General features: G+C 39.0%; 1 protein-coding gene across 1 annotated transcript in view; it reads right to left on the bottom strand.

The window, feature by feature from the left end:
• Nucleotides 1–22,180, bottom strand: part of ASAH1 (N-acylsphingosine amidohydrolase 1) — a 30,919-nt gene that overhangs the window by 4,374 nt on the left and 4,365 nt on the right. Inside the window, exons 2-12 of the mRNA XM_070757592.1 lie at nt 19,356–19,402; nt 18,043–18,133; nt 16,186–16,272; nt 13,307–13,385; nt 12,543–12,617; nt 12,039–12,084; nt 9,619–9,763; nt 7,960–8,014; nt 7,676–7,757; nt 1,037–1,168; nt 279–402 (exon numbers count right to left, since the gene is read on the bottom strand). Coding sequence (XP_070613693.1) covers nt 279–402; nt 1,037–1,168; nt 7,676–7,757; nt 7,960–8,014; nt 9,619–9,763; nt 12,039–12,084; nt 12,543–12,617; nt 13,307–13,385; nt 16,186–16,272; nt 18,043–18,133; nt 19,356–19,402 — 963 coding nt within the window. The remainder of the gene's footprint in view (nt 1–278; nt 403–1,036; nt 1,169–7,675; nt 7,758–7,959; nt 8,015–9,618; nt 9,764–12,038; nt 12,085–12,542; nt 12,618–13,306; nt 13,386–16,185; nt 16,273–18,042; nt 18,134–19,355; nt 19,403–22,180) is intronic.

The raw sequence follows: 22,180 nt of genomic DNA, 5'->3' as shown, positions 1-22,180 counted from the left end.
CAAACTAAAAGAAAATATCTGTATCTTGGGGTTGATCTGTGGACTATAAACTATGATCTAGAAGTAAAATAAAAGCCATATTTTCATTTAGTACAAATATGAAATCTCAATCATGGTTATATAAGGCTCCATTTGTTGACTATATGAAATAACTATTACAAATTTCAACTGTTCTTTTAATGGTACTTCTAAGTTTCATCTTTACACCGCTTACATATAGAATAAAATTAATGGCTTTGGTTCTCTGCAGAGTTATCTTTCATATTACATGGCATTACCTCTTGACCCGTTTTATTCAAGCAATTCATTGCAGGGTGTCTCCGGTCATCTATAATAAGTGGAGGCTTCCAGGGGTCATAATTGGTTTCTACAACAAACCAGTCACCTTTCTTTGTATCCAAACTTGAAATAAAAGAGAAATATGACCATTTTATACCAAAATTATGGCCCAGGATTTCTAAAACATTAGCAACTAAATTCAAGCTATTTCTTAAAAGTGCATCCCAACCATGAATGAAGTGAGGTGAACAGGTTTGGGGGTATCAGGGATAAAATTGACATTCATACTGTTCATAATACCATTGTTAGGATAGTTGCTTACTTCTGACCAGTTAGAAATATAGAATTAATTAGACAGTGATTTACTTTTCTCATTTCATATAGTTTTGTCATTTCTAATGGTCCTTTTCAGCAATAAGAGTTACTTGGAAATTTTAAATATTTCACTAGATATCTATGTCCCTATTTTGAAATAAAAGATAAATATTACCATTTTATACCAAAATTATGGCCCAATATTTCTAAAACATTAGCAGCTAAATTCAAACTATTTCTTAAAAGTGCATCCCAAACAGATCTCTCATAAAATTAGAAATGTTTTTTTTTAAAGAAAACTTGAAACTATTAAAGCACAGCATTGAAAACAAATGCAAAAACTGGCCAAAGCCATCTGTATTGCATTGTAAGTATCAACATGGCCGTTTTCACACATGCTATTATAGGCAACAGTGATATTTTCCTTAGAGACCATACTTACTTCTTAATGTTTAACAGAGCAGTTCGAGAACGTGTAATAATGCAACCCTCATCCGATTTGCTTCCTCCTAGTATGAAGTAAGCTGGAGCCAGCAGCCTTGTATTGGACAATTTATCCTTTGCATCTTCATAACTATATGCAACAAGAAAAAAATGCAACGATTGTAGGGAGCAGGCATGACATGCACATTATAAACAAAAAGTGGCCTTTCGAAATGCTTTGTACACAACAATAGGAAATATTCACCTGGTGCACCAGGTGCGGCCCTATTTGGACAGGGAGTCATTGCTCACAGTTGCTCATGCCCTCATCACCTCGAGGTTCGATTACTGCAACGCTCTCTACATGGGGAAACTTCAGCTCGTGCAGAACGCAGCTGCGAGAGCCATCGTGGGGCTTCCAAGATTTGCCCACATTTCTACAACACTTCGTGGCTTGCTTCTACAACACTCCGATCAGTTTCCGGTCATAATTCAAAGTGTTGGTTATGACCTTTAAAGCCCTACATGGCATTGGACCAGAGTACCTCCGGAACCGCCTGCTACCGCACGAATCCCAGCGACCGATAAGGTCCCACAGAGTTGGCCTTCTCCGGGTCCCGTCGACTAAACAATGTCGTTTGGCGGGCTCCAGGGGAAGAGCCTTCTCTGTGGCGGCCCTGGCCCTCTGGAATCAACTCCCCCCAGAGATTAGAACTGCCCCCACCCTCCCTGTCTTTTGTAAACTACTCAAGACTCACTTATACCGCCAGGCATGGAGGAGTTGAGACACCTTTTCCCCAGGCTCTTTTATATTTTGTTTTATGTTTGGTATGAATGTGTTGTTTGGTTTTTTAAATAATGATAGGGTTTTATATGTTTTTAATATTAGATTTGTTCTACTATAATATTGTTTTTATTATTGTTGTGAGCCACCCCGAATCTTTGGAGAGGGGCGGCATACAAATCTAATAAATTATTATTATTATTATTATTATTATTATTATTATTATTATTATTAAATATGTTTGTGGAGGCTCTGTGTGCTACTCATCCTACCACCCTATTATTTTCAGCAATCAGAAGACTGTGAATGGGGGTATTTAATGGGCTGTCTCTTGGTTTTCTCAGCAAAAATTAACGTGAAGAAGTTATCACAGTGATTATCAAGTCATTAGTATTTGTAAGTTTCAGTGGTATGATTTGGGGCGGTAGAGAGAAAAGAGATGCCTGTACCCAAGGATCTAATAACCTCTGACCAGTTAGGGCAGCAGTCCCCAAACTATGGCCCGCGGGCCGGATGCGGCCCGCTGAGGCCATTTACCCGGCCCGCGGTAGCGTACGAGATTTTACCATAAGCTCCGATACTCCCCTCCACTCTGCTGCTGAGCATCTGGCGGCGGCAAGGAAGAGGAAGAAAGCCAGGGGGCAGGGAGGAAAGCACCCTATGGCAGAGCAGCAACAGTTCCTCTCCCTGAAGGCGAGAAAGAAATTGGCCAATTGCAGGCCCGCTTTCCTCCCCGCCCCCTGGCTTTCCTCCTCCTCCTCCTCCAGACGCTCAGCTGCAGACCGTCTTGGTCCCTCCAGTGCCGCTTTTTTGCTTCTTCGCCGCCCCGCTGGGAGCCTGGAAGCCCTGCAAAAGCGGCTGGAGGGGGCCATAGGCAAGCCCTGCAAAAGCGGCTGGAGGGGGCCATAGGCAAGCCCCCTCCCCGTGCACTAACTTGATGACGGCCATGCCGTCCCGGATCGCGGGGAGGGGAGCTCTTCTCTAGCCAGGCGACGGCGAGGCCCTCCCAATGCTTGCCTGCCGCCCAGGCCCCGCGCTTGGAGCCGGGGCGACGGGCCTAGCCTCAGCTTACTTGGCTCCGGCGCGGCCAAAGCGTGAGGCAGAGTAGGCGGCGGTGGCGGCGGCTTCAGCCCCGCCCCCGAGCTGAGCTTTCTTTGGCTTCCTTTGAGGCAAAACTGCAAAGCTCACCTGCCGCCTCGAAGGAATCCAAAGGAGGCTCAGATCAACGAGGACCGGCTGTTGGTCCCTTGAAGCTGCCGCTGCCCACTGCAGAGATCCCTTCGCTGTTGCCCTAGGACGATGCAGCAACGCAGCCCCGAAAAGGACCGGCTGTTGGTCCCTTGAACCCGCCGCTGCCGCCTCCGTTCTGGCGAAGGGATCTCTGCAGTGGGCAGCGGCAGCTTCAAGGGACCAACAACCGGTTCCCGTTGAGCTGAGCTTCCTTTGGCTTCCTTCAAGGCGGCAGGTGAGCTTTGCAGTTTTGCCTCAAAGGAAGCCAAAGAAAGCTCAGCTCGGGGGCGGGCCTGAAGCAGCCGCCGCCTACTCCGCCCCGCGCTTCAGCCGCACCGGGCAGCTCTGGCGGGCGCGGGGCAGCAAGGGCAAGCCGCGAAGGTGGCGCAGCCAAACGTGGGTCGGCTCTGAGCAGTAGCCGTGGGGAGGCAGTGGGGCGGTTGGCTGCAAGGCACCGGCGGCGGCGGCTGGCTGTGTTGCAGGACATGCGCTGGGCATGGGGCTGGCACCTCCGTCCCGGCCCAGCCAGTGGGCCAGTGCCAGCCCCATGCCCAGCACAGTGCCAGCAATGTACTGCGACCCGATGTCGGTGCCACCATCTTGGACCTCTTGCTTGCAGCCGACTGCCCCGCTGCGTGTTGCAGGGCAGAAAGAAAAGAAGAGAGGAAAGAAGAGAGAAGAAAAGGAGAGAGAGAGAAAGCAAGAGAGAGAGGGAGAGAAAACAGAAGTGAGAGGGGGAGGGAATGTGAGAGAGAAAAAGAGAAAAATGAGAAAATGATGGAGGGAAAGAACGAGGGAGAGGGAAACAAAACAAATGAGAAAGAAGCAAAAAAGGGAGAGGGAAGAGAGAAGTGGAAAGGAGGGAGGGAGGGAAAGAAGGAAAAATTGAGGAAAAAGGAAGGAAAGGAAGAAGGAAGGAAGAAGAAGAAGTGGAGGGAACAAGGAAGGAAGGAAGAATGAAATTAATGGAGGGGCGGAGGAAGGAAGGACTTTTTTTGGGGGGGGGGGTTTAAAATTTTTCTCTCAACATACATTCAAAAAGTACAACACCAATTATATTTCTAACTTATTAACCATTATGCCAAAGTGCTTCCTTCTTTTTTTATATATTTTTCTATAAACCTTTTTATACATTTTTCTATAAACCAAGAGAACCTTGTATAGCCAATCAGATGTTAACAAAAGAAAATTAAAAACAAAGCATAAACATATATAAATTTCAGACTTCTTCCCCCCCTCTAAATAGTACATTCCCATTTTGTTTTTTACGTTAAAACAAGGTATGTGCAGTGTGCATAGGGATTTGTTCATAGTTTTTTTTTATAGTCCGGCCTTCCAACAGTCCGAGGGACAGTGAACTGGCCCCCTGTATAAAAAGTTTGGGGACCCCTGAGTTAGGGATTGTACCATACAGAGTAGTATATAAGAATAAATAAATGAACGGATGGAGAGATATTGTCCTACTGCAAAAGACAAAGATCTGGGAAAGACAAGTTGCATTTTATTATTCCTAAGTAAACAGGCAAGAAGCAAAGAGATACTGAATTTTTTTTCAAATAGCTTTATTAAACTTGGTATTTCCCAGAAATATTAGCCATTCTCAGTGTCAGTTGTAAAAACGGCAGCTTTATGCAGTGAGGGGCTACTATCACACTGTGGGTGTGTCTTATGCAGGATGCTCTGCATTTTCTTTCAACTTTCAGTGCAAATTGGGTACTCTGGGGTAGAAGTCCATTTTCGCTACCCCCACTGCGTTCCCCCCATCCGGGCAGCAGCCCACCCCTTGTTTTATGAATCTGGAGGATACAGTTACAGCAGTGTTTCCCAACCTTGGCAACTTGAAGATATTTGGACTTCAACTCCCAGAATTCCCCAGCCAGCGAATGCTGGCTGGGGAATTCTGGGAATTGAAGTCCAAATATCTTCAAGTTGAAAAGGTTGGGAAACACTGAGTTACAGCATGGTTAATTTAAGAAGGATAAGAACCAGGGCAATTGATGTTAGGAAAGCCACAGGGGATAAAAATAGTAGATTCTCTTTGTAATGCTTCCTCTAGTCCAGTGATGGCGAACCCTTTTTGGCTCGTGTGCCAAAAGGGTGTGTGTACATGTGCTTGCCTACAACAACATCATCATCATCATCATCATCATTATCATCATTATTAATTAAATTTGTATGCCGCCCCTCTCCGTAGACTCATGGCGGCTCACAGCAGTAATAAAAAACAATGTTTCTATTAAATCTAATATTTAAAAAACTAAAAACCCATAATTTAAAAAACATACACACAACATACCATACATAAACTATATAGGCCTGGGGAAGATATCTCAGTTCCCCCCATGCCTGACGGCAGAGGTGAGTTTTAAGACGTTTATGAAAGGCAAGGAGGGTGGGAGCAATCCTAATCTCCGGAGGGAGCTGGTTCCAGAGGGTCGGGGCCACCACAGAGAAGGCTCTTCACCTGGGTCCCGCCAGACGACATTGTTTAGTCGACGGGACCCGGAGAAGGCCAACTCTGCGGGACCTAACCGATCGCTGGGATTCGTGCGGCAGAAGGCGGTCCCGGAGATATTCTGGTCCGATGCCATGAAGGGCTTTATAGGTCATAACCAATACTTTGAATTGTGACCGGAAACTGATTGGCAACCAATGCAGACTGCAGAGTGTTGGTGTAACATGGGCATACCTAGGGAAGCCCATGATTGCTCTCGCAGCTGCATTCTGCACGATCTGAAGTTTCCAAACACGCTTCAAAGGTAGCCCCATGTAGAGAGCGTTACAGTAGTCGAACCTCGAGGTGATGAGGTACATATCATCCCTTGCGCATGCACACAACCCCCACACTGCCAACGCACATGTGCATTCCTCCCGCTGCCCCCCATGCATGTGCACAGGCCTCATAATAGACTGCTGAAGCATGGGGATGGTAAAAAAAAGTCAAATGGGCAAACCAGAAGGAAGCTTCCCTGATGCCTGGGAACCACAAAAGCGGCCAAAAAGGCCAAAAATTAGCTTGTCAGCATGCGCTGCAGCTGACGTAAGGCAATGCCTTGCGTGCCCTCTGATATGGCTCCGCATGCCACCTGTGGCATGCATGCCATAGGTTCACCAACATGGCTCTAGTCCATTGATGGCGAATCTTTTTTTCCTCTGGGTACCCATAATTCAGTGCCTGGGGAGGGAGAAAATAGCTTCTCTCACTAGCTGGAGGCCCTCTGGAGGTTGGAAATGGCCTGTTTTCCTGTTTTTTGATGGGCCCAGTAGGCTTGTATTTCTCCCTCCCCAGGCTCCCTTGGAGCCAGGAGAGGGTAAAAATGCCCTCTCCCCCATCCCTCTAGAACAGGGTTTCCCAACCTTGGCAACTTGAAGGTATCTGGACTTCAACTCCCAGAATTCCCCAGCCAGCATTTGCTGGCTGGGGAATTCTGGGAGTTGAAGTCCAAATACCTTCAAGTTGCCAAGGTTGGGAAACACTGCTCTAGAGGTCTCTGGAAGCAAAAACCCCCTTCCAGAGCCTCCATGTGAGCCAAAAATCAGCTGGCCAGCACACACATGCATGTTGGAGCTGAGCTAGGGCAACAGCTTACGTGCCAACAGATATGGTTCCATGTGCCACCTGTGGCACCCGTGCCATAGGTTCGCCAGCACTGCTCTAGTCCATCTACTACTAGAGCTCCTATGACCTCATGTGCCCCTAATGTGGTTCATTGGGCTGCCAATTAAATAATGGGAAAGATGATTTCTCCTATTCTTCCCTTCCTCTGTGATAAACAATTATATTGCTATTCAGAGGCAGCAATGAAGATCAGTCAGAATAAAAGAGAAGCAGCGTTTGATTACAGGATCAACATGTGATTGTGTATGTCAGAAAATATGACTCAAACCCACCATGATGTGTCTGCTGTATTCGCTATTGTCCTAAAAATAAATCAATGCATAAGATAGCTACATTCACATGCGAACAAAATAATACTTAGGGTCATCCAATTATAGTCCTTCATAGAAAAAGAGCAGTTCTTAGAATAGAATAAGACTAACCAGTCTTAGAATAAAGTTATCAAAGTGACTCAAATTATCCTACTTTCAACACATTATGCAAAGGCTCAGCTCTTTGGAGACAATGCTAGTTTTTGAAAAGATGGGAAGAAAGAGAATTCTAGGAACATTAGCAGCAAGCTTAATGGATTTCATTACTGTGCTGATGAATGCAACCTGAAAGATTAAATTAGGGATAGAAAATCTATTTATATGGTTGCTGGGAGTTGACAAAAAATTGTTAATAATCATTATCTACATAAGTGAAATGATTCACAACTTCTCTTGTGTCCTAATTTTTCGATAAAAGTTGATTGTAAAAACCCGCATGATTAACAAGAACTTACAGAAATGTAAAAAAAAGTATGTTGCAACACTAATGTATAGTCACATCTGCTGCTTAACTGCTTAAGCAGCTTTTTGAATAATTTTTATGCAAGATTTTTTCATAAATAAAAAATAATCATGAAATTATACAGAATGAAAGTTAAAAAGATAAAAGAAGTGGGAAAGAGTGCAGGCAGGAAAAGCAACATTTTCTGTCTATTTTACATAAGTTACAAAACAATTAATTATCTTTAACTATTTAAGCATCTGACATGTTACCTTGTGCTGTTTTCCAACACAGCTCTGGTGAGAAAACTCATCCACCAACCATCCCTCTTGCCAATAAGCCACTCAAAAACTCCTGTAAAAGATTCAGAGAGTTAATTCTCTTCAATTGCACCTCATCTTCTGAATCTTAACACTATTTCTCTTCAATCCTGACATCAGATATAATTGATAATCTGAGCGATTTAGGATTTAGCTTAATAAAACTATTCTCTCTTGATATTTCTCTTTAGACAAGAATTTTTTTTGTATCTCTTTAGTTTATTAGGGATACTCACCAATGTAACCTCCATCAAGACTGAATCTCTCATTCATGGTTAATGTAATGATCCCCTAAAACAAAAGCCAATTAATGCAACTGTTATTTGAATAAAGTAAATGCATTTCTAATATGATCATATCTAATGAAGATTCTCCCATAAAGGAGTCCAATATGACTATCAGACTTCCCATTACAGAGCTTTGGGCTTCACTATGATTCCTTTAATAAATCACTTTAAATTGGGGATGTCCAACTTCAATAACTTTAAGACTTGAGGACTTCACCTCCCAGAATTCCCCAGCCAGCCAATTCTAGGAATTAAAGTCCACAAATCTTAAAATTACCAAGACTGGGCTTTAAATGATTGTGTGATTCTTTGATATGGTATAAAACATTGAATCCATCATAAGCAAAAGAGTTCTGACTTGCAATGATATGCAAACCCAGCCAATTATAAATTATGCAATAAGGCACAATTAAACAAATCACAGTTACCCATTCTTGTCTACATAGCTTTTCTCACAATGGATTAAATCATACTGTAGATGCTTGTTTATAATGATACCCGCCTTCGTGAAATGTAAACTAGTATAGCAGCTGCATGAACTCACCAATGAGGGATGCTTAAATAATATAATGATGCCTAAATATATTTATTATATGTTTGTATGCAAGAGCGTCACTGGATTTACATGATTAACATGTGTTAATTCAATCATGTCTTGTTTAATGTTGGATCATCAGTAAGCTAAAACTGGCTCATCTGCACAAAACCCAAAGCCATTGTTTACAAGTTCACAGTTCAAAGAATGTGCCAATCCCAAACCATAAATAAACTTGAAGCAAAAAACTGTTTGGACCCAGTTAGAAATTTTCATGACTGAGGACAGTCATGTGCCTGAGCCTCATAGTTCCTGGAAAGGGGTTGCAAAATGATTGGGCCATTAACTCACTGTCAACTATCCTGAGTTTTGTTTCACCATCCGAACAAGTAAAGATTAACAGAGCAAAGAGATAAATTGAAATTTTCATGCTTCTTTCAAAATTACTCATGTAGATAATCCCTCAGAACAGGGAAGGGTGTTTCTGATTCAATAATAAAAATGCATTTGAAGGAAGCCTTCAAAGAGTATTCAACAATTGAACCATTTTTCCATCTCACTGCCCAAACTGTAGAACATCAAGCCTAAACAAACATATTTGTAGAACATTACGTTAAGTATTTTGTTTTCTCCTCAGACTTGTGCACGAAGCATTTCCAGTGCAGCCAGGATTGTAGAAACTTGCAGGATACAAATTTCATTTCCTAGTCTATCTAGCTGTCAAATAAAAACACTTTGTGAGTGTAACAAAAAAGGCAACCCAAGAAAGTTTTAGTCCAAAATTAATCTCCTTATCTCTCCAGTCATGTAATATTTGGTCTGATTTGCTCTGTTATATTTTCAGAAAAGTAAAATGATTAAATGGGCAAAATAAGAGCAGACCCTTTTTTCAGATTATGTTCTGCACGTTCTATGGCAGGATTTGGCGGTTAGTCACAAAAAAACTGGACAACTGCCCACTCGAGTTTAAATATGTTCAGGTTGTGAGAAATAAATTATGACATTTCTGTACTATTAAGATCAGAATGCCATTTATGCTATATAGATCGATAGATCGATAAATGGGCACTTACTTGTTTAACTCCAGATACCATTCCCACATAGCCAGCAAAATTTGCAGATTTAAATACTGTTTTATTGTTTTTCTGAAAATCCAATGATACCATTAATGGCTTCAGCTTCTGCGTTGTATACCAAGAACTATTTTGTACATCCCACCTACATGGGAGAAAGAAAATTAAATATAAGAAATAAATATATATTCAAAAGTAAATGGAGTCCTTTATGGTAGTTTCATTCAACAGAAAAATCTAATTATTTAGTAATCAATGTGTTATTCACTTAAAAAGAACTATAGAACATTTGAGTTTCACTTTTTGATGAAAGCTATAAAAATTGGAGTATTCTTCTCTCTGGTCAAAGGCTAAATCTTAAGATATAGACCAGTCAATATTCGCTGGCTTTACTCTGTGTTTCTTTATAAGAACCAGGGATATAATATCAACCCTTGGGAATCTTCACAACAAGCTGATCTATACAGCTTAATTTGGAAATATCAGAGAATAATCTTTCTTCTAAAGTTCCTTGATTCATTTACTGGTACAAGATCAAAGGTCTCTACATTTTTCTCCTATCCAAAGTTTAATTGGGAGATTGTGTTTGGTCTACATAATCAATTATCTTAATGCCAGAATTAGGATTTGAACCTACATCTCCTTAGTCTTAATATGTCACTCTAAGCATCAACTTTGACCTAACCATCTAACCCAGCATATTTTGAATGGGTTTATATCAATATAATATATTCAGCAACTTGTCCAGTTTGTCAAAAAATCACTATATAGAACAGCGTGTGTGTCACTTTCTTTTCTCCACTAGTCAGGTGTAACATCTGTCTTAATAGATAATGGAAAAGTTTGCATATATTGTCAGCTTCCTCATCTCATTCAGTGTTATTTCTCATTAACACCCACTGAATTTTACTCCAAGCAATAAATCTTAAAACTCTATGCTGTGTAGAACATAAACCTTTGGCTAACTCTTAACAGAGTTATGACCTTTCTGTACTATTAACAGAGTTAGCATCAGGACTCCCTAGTACAGTGATGGTGAACCTTTTTTTCCTCGGGTGCCAAAAGAGTGTGTGTATGCACTATCATGCACGTGCAAGTGCCCACACTCATAATTCAATGCCTGGGAAGGGCAAAAACAGTTCCCCCACCCCCGTAGGTCTTTTGGAGGCTGGAAGCAGCCTGTTTCCTAATTTCTGGTGGGTCCAGTAGGCTCTTGTTTCTCCCTCCCCAGGCTCCAAAGGCTTCCCTGGAGCGGAGGGAAGGTAAAAATGCCCTCCTCCATCCTCCTGGAGGCTCTCTGGAAGCCAAAAATGCCCTCCCAGAGCCTCTGTGTGAGCCGAAAATCAGCTGGTTAGCACTTACATGCATGTTGGAGCTGAGCTAGGGCAATGGCTCGCGTGTCAGCAGATATGGCTCCGCGTGCCACCTGTGGCACCCGTGCCATAGGTCCACCATCACTGCCCTAGTACCTTGTCAATTGCAGTGGTATCTCTACTTAAGAACGCCTCTACTTAAGAACTTTTCTAGATAAGAACCAGATGTTCAAGATTTTTTGTCTCTTCTTAAGAACCATTTTCTACTTAAGAACCCGAGCCCGGAAAAATTTCCCAGGAAATTTGAAAGCGGCACGAAGGCCCGGCCAGTTTTCTGCCATTCCCCCTTTAATCCCGGACATCTTGGGCTTTTTTGGGCTGCCAGAGGAGCCTTTTGGTGGCGCCTAAGGAGGCTTTGGCAGTCCAGAGCGAATGAAGCATTTTCCTTTTTCTGGGTGCTTGGAGAGGGAATAAACCTCTGCCAGCACCCAGAGAAAAGAAACGCTCCCTTCGCTCTGGGAGCGACTGTCCTTCTCTTCTTCCTCCCCCAAATTCCAAGCTTTTATTTCTTTCCTAAGGGGTTTGCACACATTATTTGCTTTTACATAGATTCCTATGGGAAAAATTGCTTCTACTTACAAACTTTTCTACTTAAGAACCTGGTCATGGAACGAATTAAGGTCTTTAGTAAAGGTACCACTGCATTAAGATCAAAACAAAACAGGATAAAAATGTATTACAGATTAAAAAATAAAGTGTACATATGTGGGCAGGAAATACTGTAAAAACTGGTGGATTTCCAATTTTAGACCTAGCATTAGGTAGCAGTATAGATTGATTACACTTCCTTTTCTATACTCTTCAAATTGTAAATATTTGCACTGATATTTTTGATATTATATATCAATTTCTAGGTGATACGTAGGGCCTAAAATATAAACTAACCCTCAATTTCATTTCATATGTAAATGGAAGATTCAACAAGCATTGTCAAGTCATTTCAATAAGACATGGCCTTAAAGAAAAATGGAAAACATCGCTATGCTGAAGACACAAATAATACTAACATTCAGAAAGAAGTATAATAAACTTGCAGCTATTACATACCCAAGAAACAGTCCAAAATCAAGATTTCTAGCATGGTATAGCTTTCCTGATTGAAAAGGAAAACAAAGCAAAACAAATTTGAAGAGAAAATATTTTTAATCATTATTTATTTAATTCAGTTTTGATGGCCAACAATTTTAACAAATAATTCTGGGGGCAGCAATCAATATTATAAAATAAGTTAAAAACAAATTCTCCTCAGGAATACAAAAATTAAAATAGATGCTGAAGGAGATACCACTATTGATGTCTGTTAACACAACCAGTAGGTGAGACCCTTCACACCCTAGGCCCGGGCACAGTCTCAGTACTGATATTTAGTACAGGTAATCCTCAAATTACAACTATCCATTTCGTAAATGTTTGAAGTTACAATGGCATTAAAAAAAGTGACTGGTCCATGATTGGCTGTGATTTTGTCAATGCTGATGGTGTTTCAAGTGGTTCTCCATATGTTTTGGGATTGCATTCTCAAATAAATCACAATAACTATGCATTGCCTACCTGTTTTGTCTTCAGCTATTATGGATGTGCATACTGTGAAGATCTCGTAGAAGATGTTGAACATAACAACATCACCTATATAGTGAGAGAGCAGAAGAAGAGATTATTGAATTGTCAATAAAATATATAGACAATGTATACAAACCAAAGCAAAAAATATAATCTGGCAACACTAATCCCAGGTGACTCAGGTAGCAAAATAATAACAAAAAATAACATATACTATCAAAAATGTTGAAAAGGCATATGAGAAATCTGTACAGTATTACTCTTTTTTCTTATTTTGAGAATTATGAGAAGCTACATAATCATAGCACATAAGTGTGCTATCTCACACTGTATTTAGCTGCCTATAAAAATAAGCTTTCGTATCTGATGTTAAGTCTAATTTCTATTTGTTCATAAATTGTCTAGCATGCCTTTCTAGAGCTAGCATGCCTTTCTGAATTATATAGTACTCAATTTTGCAATTTCTGAAATGCAAGGAAAAAGCTTATAGAGCAAAGGAAATCAGATATACCAATACATGAAGTAAAATCTTGCTTTAAACATTATGCTTCTTGCATAAAATTTAGAGAATATATAATATATAATGTTGTCTGATATTTAATGGAAGTAATTAACGGATTTAGCATTTCTTAATTTCAATTAATTATCTGGTTTTATGCCTATTTTCTAGTACATGCAGATTGCAGTAGCTAAAATAAGGCAACAAAGGAACCTATATATTTGAAAGTCAAATATTACAGGAATATGGAAATTACCTAAAGGAGCATCAATAGCAGTAGCAATGCCTTTTATTTCTTCATTGAAAGGATAGGGAAGGGTAGAGCATAGCCAACCCTAAAGGAAACCATGAATTAGATCATTAGATTTGGCAAGTTATAACAACATGTGCAAAAAAAAATTAAACTTTATTTTGTAAGCACTGATTATTTCACTCAGGGTAACATGCAGGAGACATTATAGGGCTCCCAAACATCTTTTTTTGCAGCTGCTATTCTACTGGTAAAATTACATGTCAGGCAAGAAATATAAACATTGTACTCTAATCATTGCTTTGAACAGAAACCAATGATTTCCTTCTCAATCCACTCACAAAACATTACGAAAAATACTATCCCTTGCCATATCTGTAATCTTCTCCAATCTAATGTACTTCTGCCTGCCTACTGCAGCCCTTGGATCATTTTGAAAGTTAAGCACAATTGCTACTCATGGAAAGATAACCTATTCCAATACTGTATAAGAAAGTCTGAGGAACCCATCATATAATTTAATTTCATTCATTGGGTTGAAGTACTGCAATTATTCATTCTCTCCCTCCCTCCCCTTCTCTCTGTTTTTCTCTTTCTTCTATGGAAGAAAAAGACTAACACTGTTGTATTTCATTTTTTTAATAAATATTTTTTATTCATTTTTAAAATATAAGACAAGACATACAACATTTAACACAAAAAGGAGCTACAATTGCTCAGCTCAGTATAGAAGTCTGCTTAATACAGAAAGGAAAACTAATTCTAGTTTAGATCTAGTTTAGATCAACGTTGTACAGTATTTCAGAATAGCTGAAATTGCTGAAAAATTAAAAAAAACCTCCAATACAAATTCTTCTTTTATTGTATTTCACTTTCTGTAATCTCTGAAACTCTGAAAAAATGTTCACATAAGAATGATCAAGAATAGGAAAAATAAAACTCCTATCAAAGACAATGAAGACAGTCATTTGGCTATGGACTTTCAAAGACAAGTCAACCAAAGAAATATGAGAAGGAAACCCCAAACTGCTGAAAGTTCTAAATTCTACATAGTTCTGTCTTTTTCTTTGAATCCAGCAATTCAGTTGAAGGCCATCTCAAACCAACAATAAAGTATTGCTTTAAAATACTGTTTTATAAAGTAACATGTTGCGCTGCTTTAGTAAGAGCCTTCACTTCTGTCACAGGAGGAAAATAGAAGGGAATGATTTATGATGGCTTCAAGCATGCAGTTTAAAATTCATACTGGGCTCGTCAAGTTTATGTTTCCCTTTTCTGTTCTCCTTCATTATCGTGGCAGTGGTTAGAATGCAATATTGCAGGCTAACTACTCACATTACCAGGGTTTCGATTCCTTCAAACTTGATGGGCTCAAGGTTGACTCAGCCTTCCATCCTTCCAAGATTGGTAAAATGAGGACCTATATGCAGTGATGGGCTATCAAAATTTTTACTACCACACTCTGGCCGTGGCTTATTTATTTATTTATTTATTAGATTTGTTTGCCGCCCCTCTCCGTAGACTCGGGGCGGCTAACAACAATAATGAAACAATATGTAACAAATCTAATATTTAAATTAATTTAAAAGACCCTTATTTAAGAAAACAAACATACACACAGACATACCATGCATAAATTTTATAGGCCTAGGGGGAAGGGAATATCTCAATTCCCCCATGCCTAATGACAGAGGTGGGTTTTAAGGAGCTTACGAAAGGTGAGGAGGGTGGGGGCAACTCTGATCTCTAGGGGGAGTTGGTTCCAGAGGGTCGGGGCCACCACAGAGAAGGCTCTTCCCCTGGGTCCCGCCAAACAACATTGTTTAGTCGACGGGACCCGGAGAAGGCCAACTCTTATGCATTTTGTTTCAACATCTTTCAGTGCAAACTGGGTGCTCTGGGGTGGAGCTCCAAATTTTGCTACCGGAACTGTGTTCCTGACCATTCCCGTAGGAGCCCATCACTGCCTATATGGTTGGGGGCCATATGCTCATTTTCTGTAAACCACTTAAGAGAGTGCCGTAAAGCACTGTGAAGTAGTATATAAATCTAAGTGCTATTATTATTTTAATCACCCCTGTTATTATGTTAACTCCCATAACACTGCACATGCTGGGAATATAGTAGTGATAATGCATGAGATCATCAAATAAATCTCATGTTTAAAATGAAACAATTAGAAATTCCTTCTAATTCCAGAGTAAGTTGCACTGAAACTAATAGAAGCAGGAGAATCCAATAAGAGAACCCATATTAAAATAGTGGAACACTGAATGACATTAACATTGTCAGGTATATGTTTATGGAATATGAAAAAAAAATATTTTCAGTTTTTTTCCCTACATTTATCTTTCTGTTCCCTCGGCAAAACCCCCTCTTTTTTGGAGTGCATCATAATGTACAGTTCTCAATGGAATTGTCCATAAGTAAGTTTCAGTTTGTGCTTCAGTTAGAAAAAGATCCACTTTGTTGCATAGAACATGCCCAGATTACTCTGTCTGACTACTCTAGGTTTGGGCCAATGAAACTTGGTACCACTATTGTTAGTTGGTCTAATGCTTCAATAGATAATCAGACTGAATTATTCCTTTATGTTCCAAGCAAGAGCTAGAAAATCTGGGGTGCTAATGAGACTTGTATTCTGATACAACATGGAAAATCTAATGTGCTAATGAAAAATCATTACATTACTTGGAAAAATAGTCTTATTTTGGGAGGGAGAGGCACTATACTTACTGGTTGAGACTATATTCTTAAACAATAGGTCACATATATAATTATTAATAAGTCTCCATATACTGGTACTGTCTTTCATTCATATATTAGCTGGAATGTTAAACTTGGTTTAATTTCTTTCCCAGATTGAACACAGGAAATATACTCACTATTTTTGACTCCATAGATGCTATAAATTTTTCACTATGGATGAATGTCAATGCAATATCTTTAATAATCTTCATTACAACCTTTAACTACAAGAATGTAAGAAAAGACAAGAGATTAACCTATGTTAGTGGAAAGGAATGCAAGATCCAATTAAATGGAAATATTTATGAAACTTTATAAATAAGTGGAATAACAATATAACAATTTACAAAACTCATGATCTATTCTTATACAGTAGTACCCCTAGATACGAGCATAATTCGTTCCAGAAGGGAGCTTGTATGTCGAGCAACTCGTATCTGGAACAAATGGCTTTAGACTTTGTTTTTCCCCTTCGAGATAACCAAAAGCAAGGATTCTTGCGCCACCTAGTGGACGCTCGGCTCGTATCCCGAATTTGAGCTCGGGTCTGGAACAGAAATTTCTCTCCCCTCATGGCTCGTATCTTGAAATACTCGCATGTGGAGCAGCTCGTATCTAGAGGTACTACTGTATAGGCACTTTGAAACCCATTTTGTGTAAGTTAAAAAGCTTTGAAGTGCGAATCTATTCACTCCTCTGCCTCATTTCAACCAAGAAAGTGACAGTGAGGGTGCAAGGCTGATATAGGAAGGCCCCATATTGCTGCTATCTGGTCATTCTTACTCATAATACCTCTTTTGCCATATCTTGATGAGGCCAATTTTAGAAACCTATTCCCACTTGCAGATTCTCATTCTGCAAAACCAACTACTCAGGAAATTCATTTGGATTTGAATTACACGCAGTAATTCATTCCATAACTTTGGTTGCAACCCAATTTGTTTGTGACCTGAACCTAATTTTGGAAATTTGGCGCTTACAAAAAAGATGGTGTGGAAGAAGAAATGGGCTGTGGAAAAAAATGTTTAACAATCCCCCCCCCCCCCCCGGTCAGAACCCGATTTGGTCATGGTCAGAAGCGTTCATGACCAGAGGTTCTACTGTATAATAATAATAATAATAATAATAATAATAATAATAATAATAATAATAATAATTTATTAGATTTGTATACCACTCCTCTCCAAAGACTCTGGATAGATTAGATTAGATTAGATTTATATGCCGCCCCTCTCCACAGACTCAGGGCGGCTCACAATAATGGTAAAAAACAGTACATAGTAACAAATCTAATATTTAGCAATCTAAATGACAGTTTTAGGTTAAAAAATCCAAAAAAAAAGAAACCCCAATATATAAAAAACAAGTTTTTGATACACAAAAACTACATGGGCAAGGGAGAGATGTTTCAATTCCCCCATGCTTGACGGTTTTAAGGAGTTTACGAAAGGCAAGGAGGGTGGGTCCAATCCTAATCTCTGGGGGGAGCTGGTTTCAGAGGGTTGGAGCCACCACAGAGAAGGCTCTTCCCCTGGGTCCCGCCAGACGACATTGTTTAGTCGACGGGACCCGGAGAAGGCCAACTCTGTGGGACCTAACCGGTCGCTGGGATTCATGTGGCAGAAGGCGGTCTCGTAGATATCCTGGTCCGATGCCATTTAGGGCTTTAATATAACTGATAACTGAGGAAGACAGACTTCCTTATAATTGTTCCCACTGGATGACCTGCAGATATAGTGAATACCCAGAATCATACCATAGCTTATAGGTTCTTGACTGGACCAAACGGAGAAGGATATTGTAGATGATTGATCCTAATTGCCAATTTATTAAATGGCTTGACTTCAATGTGCAAAAATATTTTACAGCTTTTCTCCTAATTTTGGGGGGCATTTTTAACATTAGGGATATTAGCAATGGTAATTCAAATTAATTAAATCATAACTCTCTGAGAGAAGACAAAGATACTTAATTATTTCTGCTACGTTCCTTACTTCATTTTTTTTGTCACGTACCACCTGGGCCCATCTCTCACTTGGTGGTAGGTCAAGATTTATGACATATTCAGGAATTGTTCCTTTAAACCTGAAAAAACAGTGAATTTCCATAAATCTTTGAATGAAACTATTACATATAAACTGCTAATTTACAATCTATTATTTCTTACACTATTGTCCTAATTATTTTAGCTATCTGGTTTTATATTTAAGACAGGTGTATCTCATATGAAACTTGGAGTTATTTCCCTAATATTGATTGAAACAGGCAAATATTGTTTTCTGTCTTACTTGAGAAACTTTGTAATATTTCTAAAGAAAATTAACAAGAACTATTCTATAACCCTACCATGTTTTCCAGATATACAGTTGTAAATCATGCTGCTAAGTGGGTCACCATGTGACCATGTCTGATTTTTCATCCTTTTTTAGAACATCTTTTAGAATCACCACAGTCATTAAATGATTCCATTGTGTACAATGGACATTTTTTTTTTCCAGAACCCGAAAATAAACATCAGTTTCTGGCCAAAAACATTGTAAGTTGTGGACACATTATCATAGGACTCTGCAGCCACAAACATGTGCCGATTCCCAAGAATCCAAAACATGACCACATGATCTGGGGGCGAGAGGCTGTTGGTCATAAATCAAAGATTACTTTTATCAGGTATGTTTATTATGCAATGCAAAATGTTCCTAATTTTCTTTGTAGTGTAATGTATATTTTCTTTGTAGTATTTATTTATTTATTTTATTAGATTTGTATGCCGCCCCTCTCCGTAGACTCGGGGCGGCTCACAGCATACAATAAAACAATTCATAACAAATCTAATAAATTTAAAAAACATTAAAAAAACCCATTATTAAAGCAGACATACACACAAACATGCCATACATAAATTGTATCGGCCCGGGGGGGGGAATGCCTCAATTCCCCCATGCCTGACGGCAGAGGTGAGTTTTAAGGAGTTTATGGAAGGCAAGGAGGGTGGGGGCAGTTCTAATCTCCGGGGGGAGCTGGTTCCAGAGAGTCGGGCCCGCCACAGAGAAGGCTCTTCCCCTGGGACCCGCCAGACCACATTGTTTAGTCGACGGGACCCGGAAAAGGCCAACTCTGTGGGACCTAATCGGTCGCTGGGATTCGTGCAGCAGAAGGCGGTCCCAGAGATATTCTGGTCCGATGCCATGAAGGGCTTTATAGGTCATAACTCTGATACAGTACAAACAATTCAAAATTCCTATCTAATTAAACCAGGTTCTCTTTACATCTGCAAACTCTGCAGAAGAGATTTTAGTAAGTTACATACGTTGGTCCCTCTGGAGGATATTCATGTATTCTGCAATCTTCAGCAAACTGGAAAAAAAAAAAAGCCTTTTTAAGAAGCTGCTTTTTTATATAAATGAAATACAAAACATTTGCAGAGTCCTTGCACTTTCTCCTGTTGTAATAGGAAAAAAGGAAGTGAAGGTTCAATCCTACGCACAGTGCAAGAATGTCATGTCACGGTGAAGTCATGTAGGCATCAGCATATTTGCAAAACTGCTCCAGTTGGTGCATAAGCCTTTAAATACAAGCAATGCATACTGTATTGGAAGTTTTAAAGTTGGGAGGTTTTTACTGTATGATATGATGGACAATTCAGACAATTCAGAGGTTTTTACTGTATGATATGATGGACAATTCAGACACACCATTGTAACAGCTCTTAATGTAGACGCTGGAGACATCTGAAGTTCTGAAAATTTTCCTTTCTGACCTTTAGTAATTGAAGAAAGGATTAGAAACAAACCATTTTGGTTATAAATTAAGAAGAACTCTCAGTTTATCTGGTTTGGAGACTAATAATTGGTTTAAACAGGGATAAACAATTATAGCTATCCAAACATTATGCAATATAACTACCACAATCATTTGCTAGCTAGAAAAATAAATATAGAAGGACAAATCTTCTGGAGCCAGTAAAACAATAAGTTTTGGTGTTCTTTTCTAAAACTAGGACCATTAATGTCCTAGAATTCATTGAAAAATTAATTAGAGTTCCCTAACATTAGGCATAACTAAAATTAATATAAGTTACAAAATATAAAATCAACAGATGACTTGGAATGTTTAAGAATTATTTCATGTCAATATTATGATTTTTTAGAATAATTATTGCTGCAGTGCTACTCACTTTAAAGATTACCCTTATAAATTAGCTTGCATCCAGTGGTGCATCAGTGTTTATGTTTTTGAATATTTGTGTTAAAAATATAAATTCATGGAATTGTCAATAATGTGAAATCTGGAATTTCTATGACCCAACCTCAATAAGAAGTGAGAGTATCAGATTTGTCAGAGTAATTGCCAAAAGTTCCTCTCTGAGGAAGATGCATAGTTAAAAAAATATGAAGTATAAATAAAATTTGCCTTTAATCTTTCCATTTATTAAGAAGCAGACTTACCTAACAAGAGTTGACTTGAGAATACAAGTTCAGTTTATAGGTGAGAAAATGAGTTCACCTTAATATCATAGCGGATTTTTTTTGAGTGGATTTCAATTATTCAAAAAGATAATCAGATCTTGTAATTATTTAGAAATATCTATAAACATATCTAGTCTAGATATCTAGATTATCCAGTAATCTAGTCCTTTCCAGGCTTCATTTTATAAAGGATTTCTTTCATTTCCATGATATAAAATCTCTAGCAATAAGGTATTTAAGGCATCATGTTAATTAGGATGTTATGTTAAACAGAATAAGGTTAATTTATGCATCATTTGGCAAGGTATCTAAATTTTTGCCAATTAAACAGAAACAGGTTCTACTTTGAGGACATTCAGTACAGCACAAAAGCTTGGAAGAATAATTTTTTGGTCCCAGTGAGAGATTCAGATTGGATTCTGCAACATAATCCCGGCGTGCATATATTTATCCTTTTAGTCTGGGATTCTAATTTCTTTCCTACCAGTAGCTTCTAGAATTTTTTTCTTGGCTTGCCAAGTGTTAGTACAACTTGATGTCACATGACATGGCAGGACAAGATGATAACATTCCATGAAGGAAGCTGTGCAAAGACACCTATTAAATAAATCCCTATTTGACTGCATTTAGTCCAAATATTTGTCCTCCTCAAATGTACATTTAAATGTATTCATTGAAGAAATGTATTCATTAACTTCATTAACAAAAATTGAGAAATGTAGAGTGGAAATTAGAATGAACTAGTATAAAAGAGTTTTTTAAAAAAAATACAACATAATGTAGATCATATTCACAAAAATATTATGTTGCTGATAACATGTGCACCTCTAAATCTATGGAGAAGCCAAAATCATAGGCTTGAGAGGTATCACTCAACTATATTATACAGTTAAAATAGACATAATGATGACAACAGTTCAGGCTTGGATTTTTTTCAGGCAGCCCAGTAAACATTTAAAAATCAAATGAAATACTCATGAAATAATATTCTTTTAACTTCTGTGGGAAAAGAAAATCAGCCCTGAGCATCTTGTCTCTGTAGGCTAAATAAACCTGAAAAAGCAGTGAAGTACAACTTTCTATGCAACTCAATGTTAAATAGTAGTGTAGTAATCTTCCCATCCATAACACACTTCAATGATATTCATTAGCAGACATGCAAAAATTTAGTTTCCGGTGCTGCACCCAAGAATATATTAGGATGGGAATCTTATAATGTTGAGAAACTCTGTATGAACAGGGCATCTCATATGGCAAGGGTAACATGCATATTTATTAAAGCGAGTACAAAGCAGGTGTTGCTTCAAAATTACAGGAATAACAACATAAAAGGGTGGTGGTGGTGTAAAAAACAGAAGTGGAGATAGTGGTAAAGTAAATTCTTCCTTAAACCATTGTGCATCTATGGTAAAGTAGCATTTATTTTGAGTCAAGAAATGTCCCAGTGATTTCCTCCCCTGCCATTTCCAGCAGGTATAGCTTACAAGGGATTCAGTCGGTTCTTCTCATTTGATGGGACCATATGTCTTCCACTATCAGGGAACATGATGTTGGCCAAGATAGAGCTATGTTTGCAGGCATACCAGCTTTAACATTTGCAAACATGGTTTTGCAGCAAATAATAGGAAAGAGAAGGGGCCTTGGACAGAAAGGCGAGGTACTTTAC

This window comes from Erythrolamprus reginae, chromosome 7 (genome assembly GCF_031021105.1).
Source record: "Erythrolamprus reginae isolate rEryReg1 chromosome 7, rEryReg1.hap1, whole genome shotgun sequence".
Taxonomy (NCBI): domain Eukaryota; kingdom Metazoa; phylum Chordata; class Lepidosauria; order Squamata; family Dipsadidae; genus Erythrolamprus; species Erythrolamprus reginae.
This window is presented reverse-complemented; position numbering and strand designations above follow the sequence as displayed.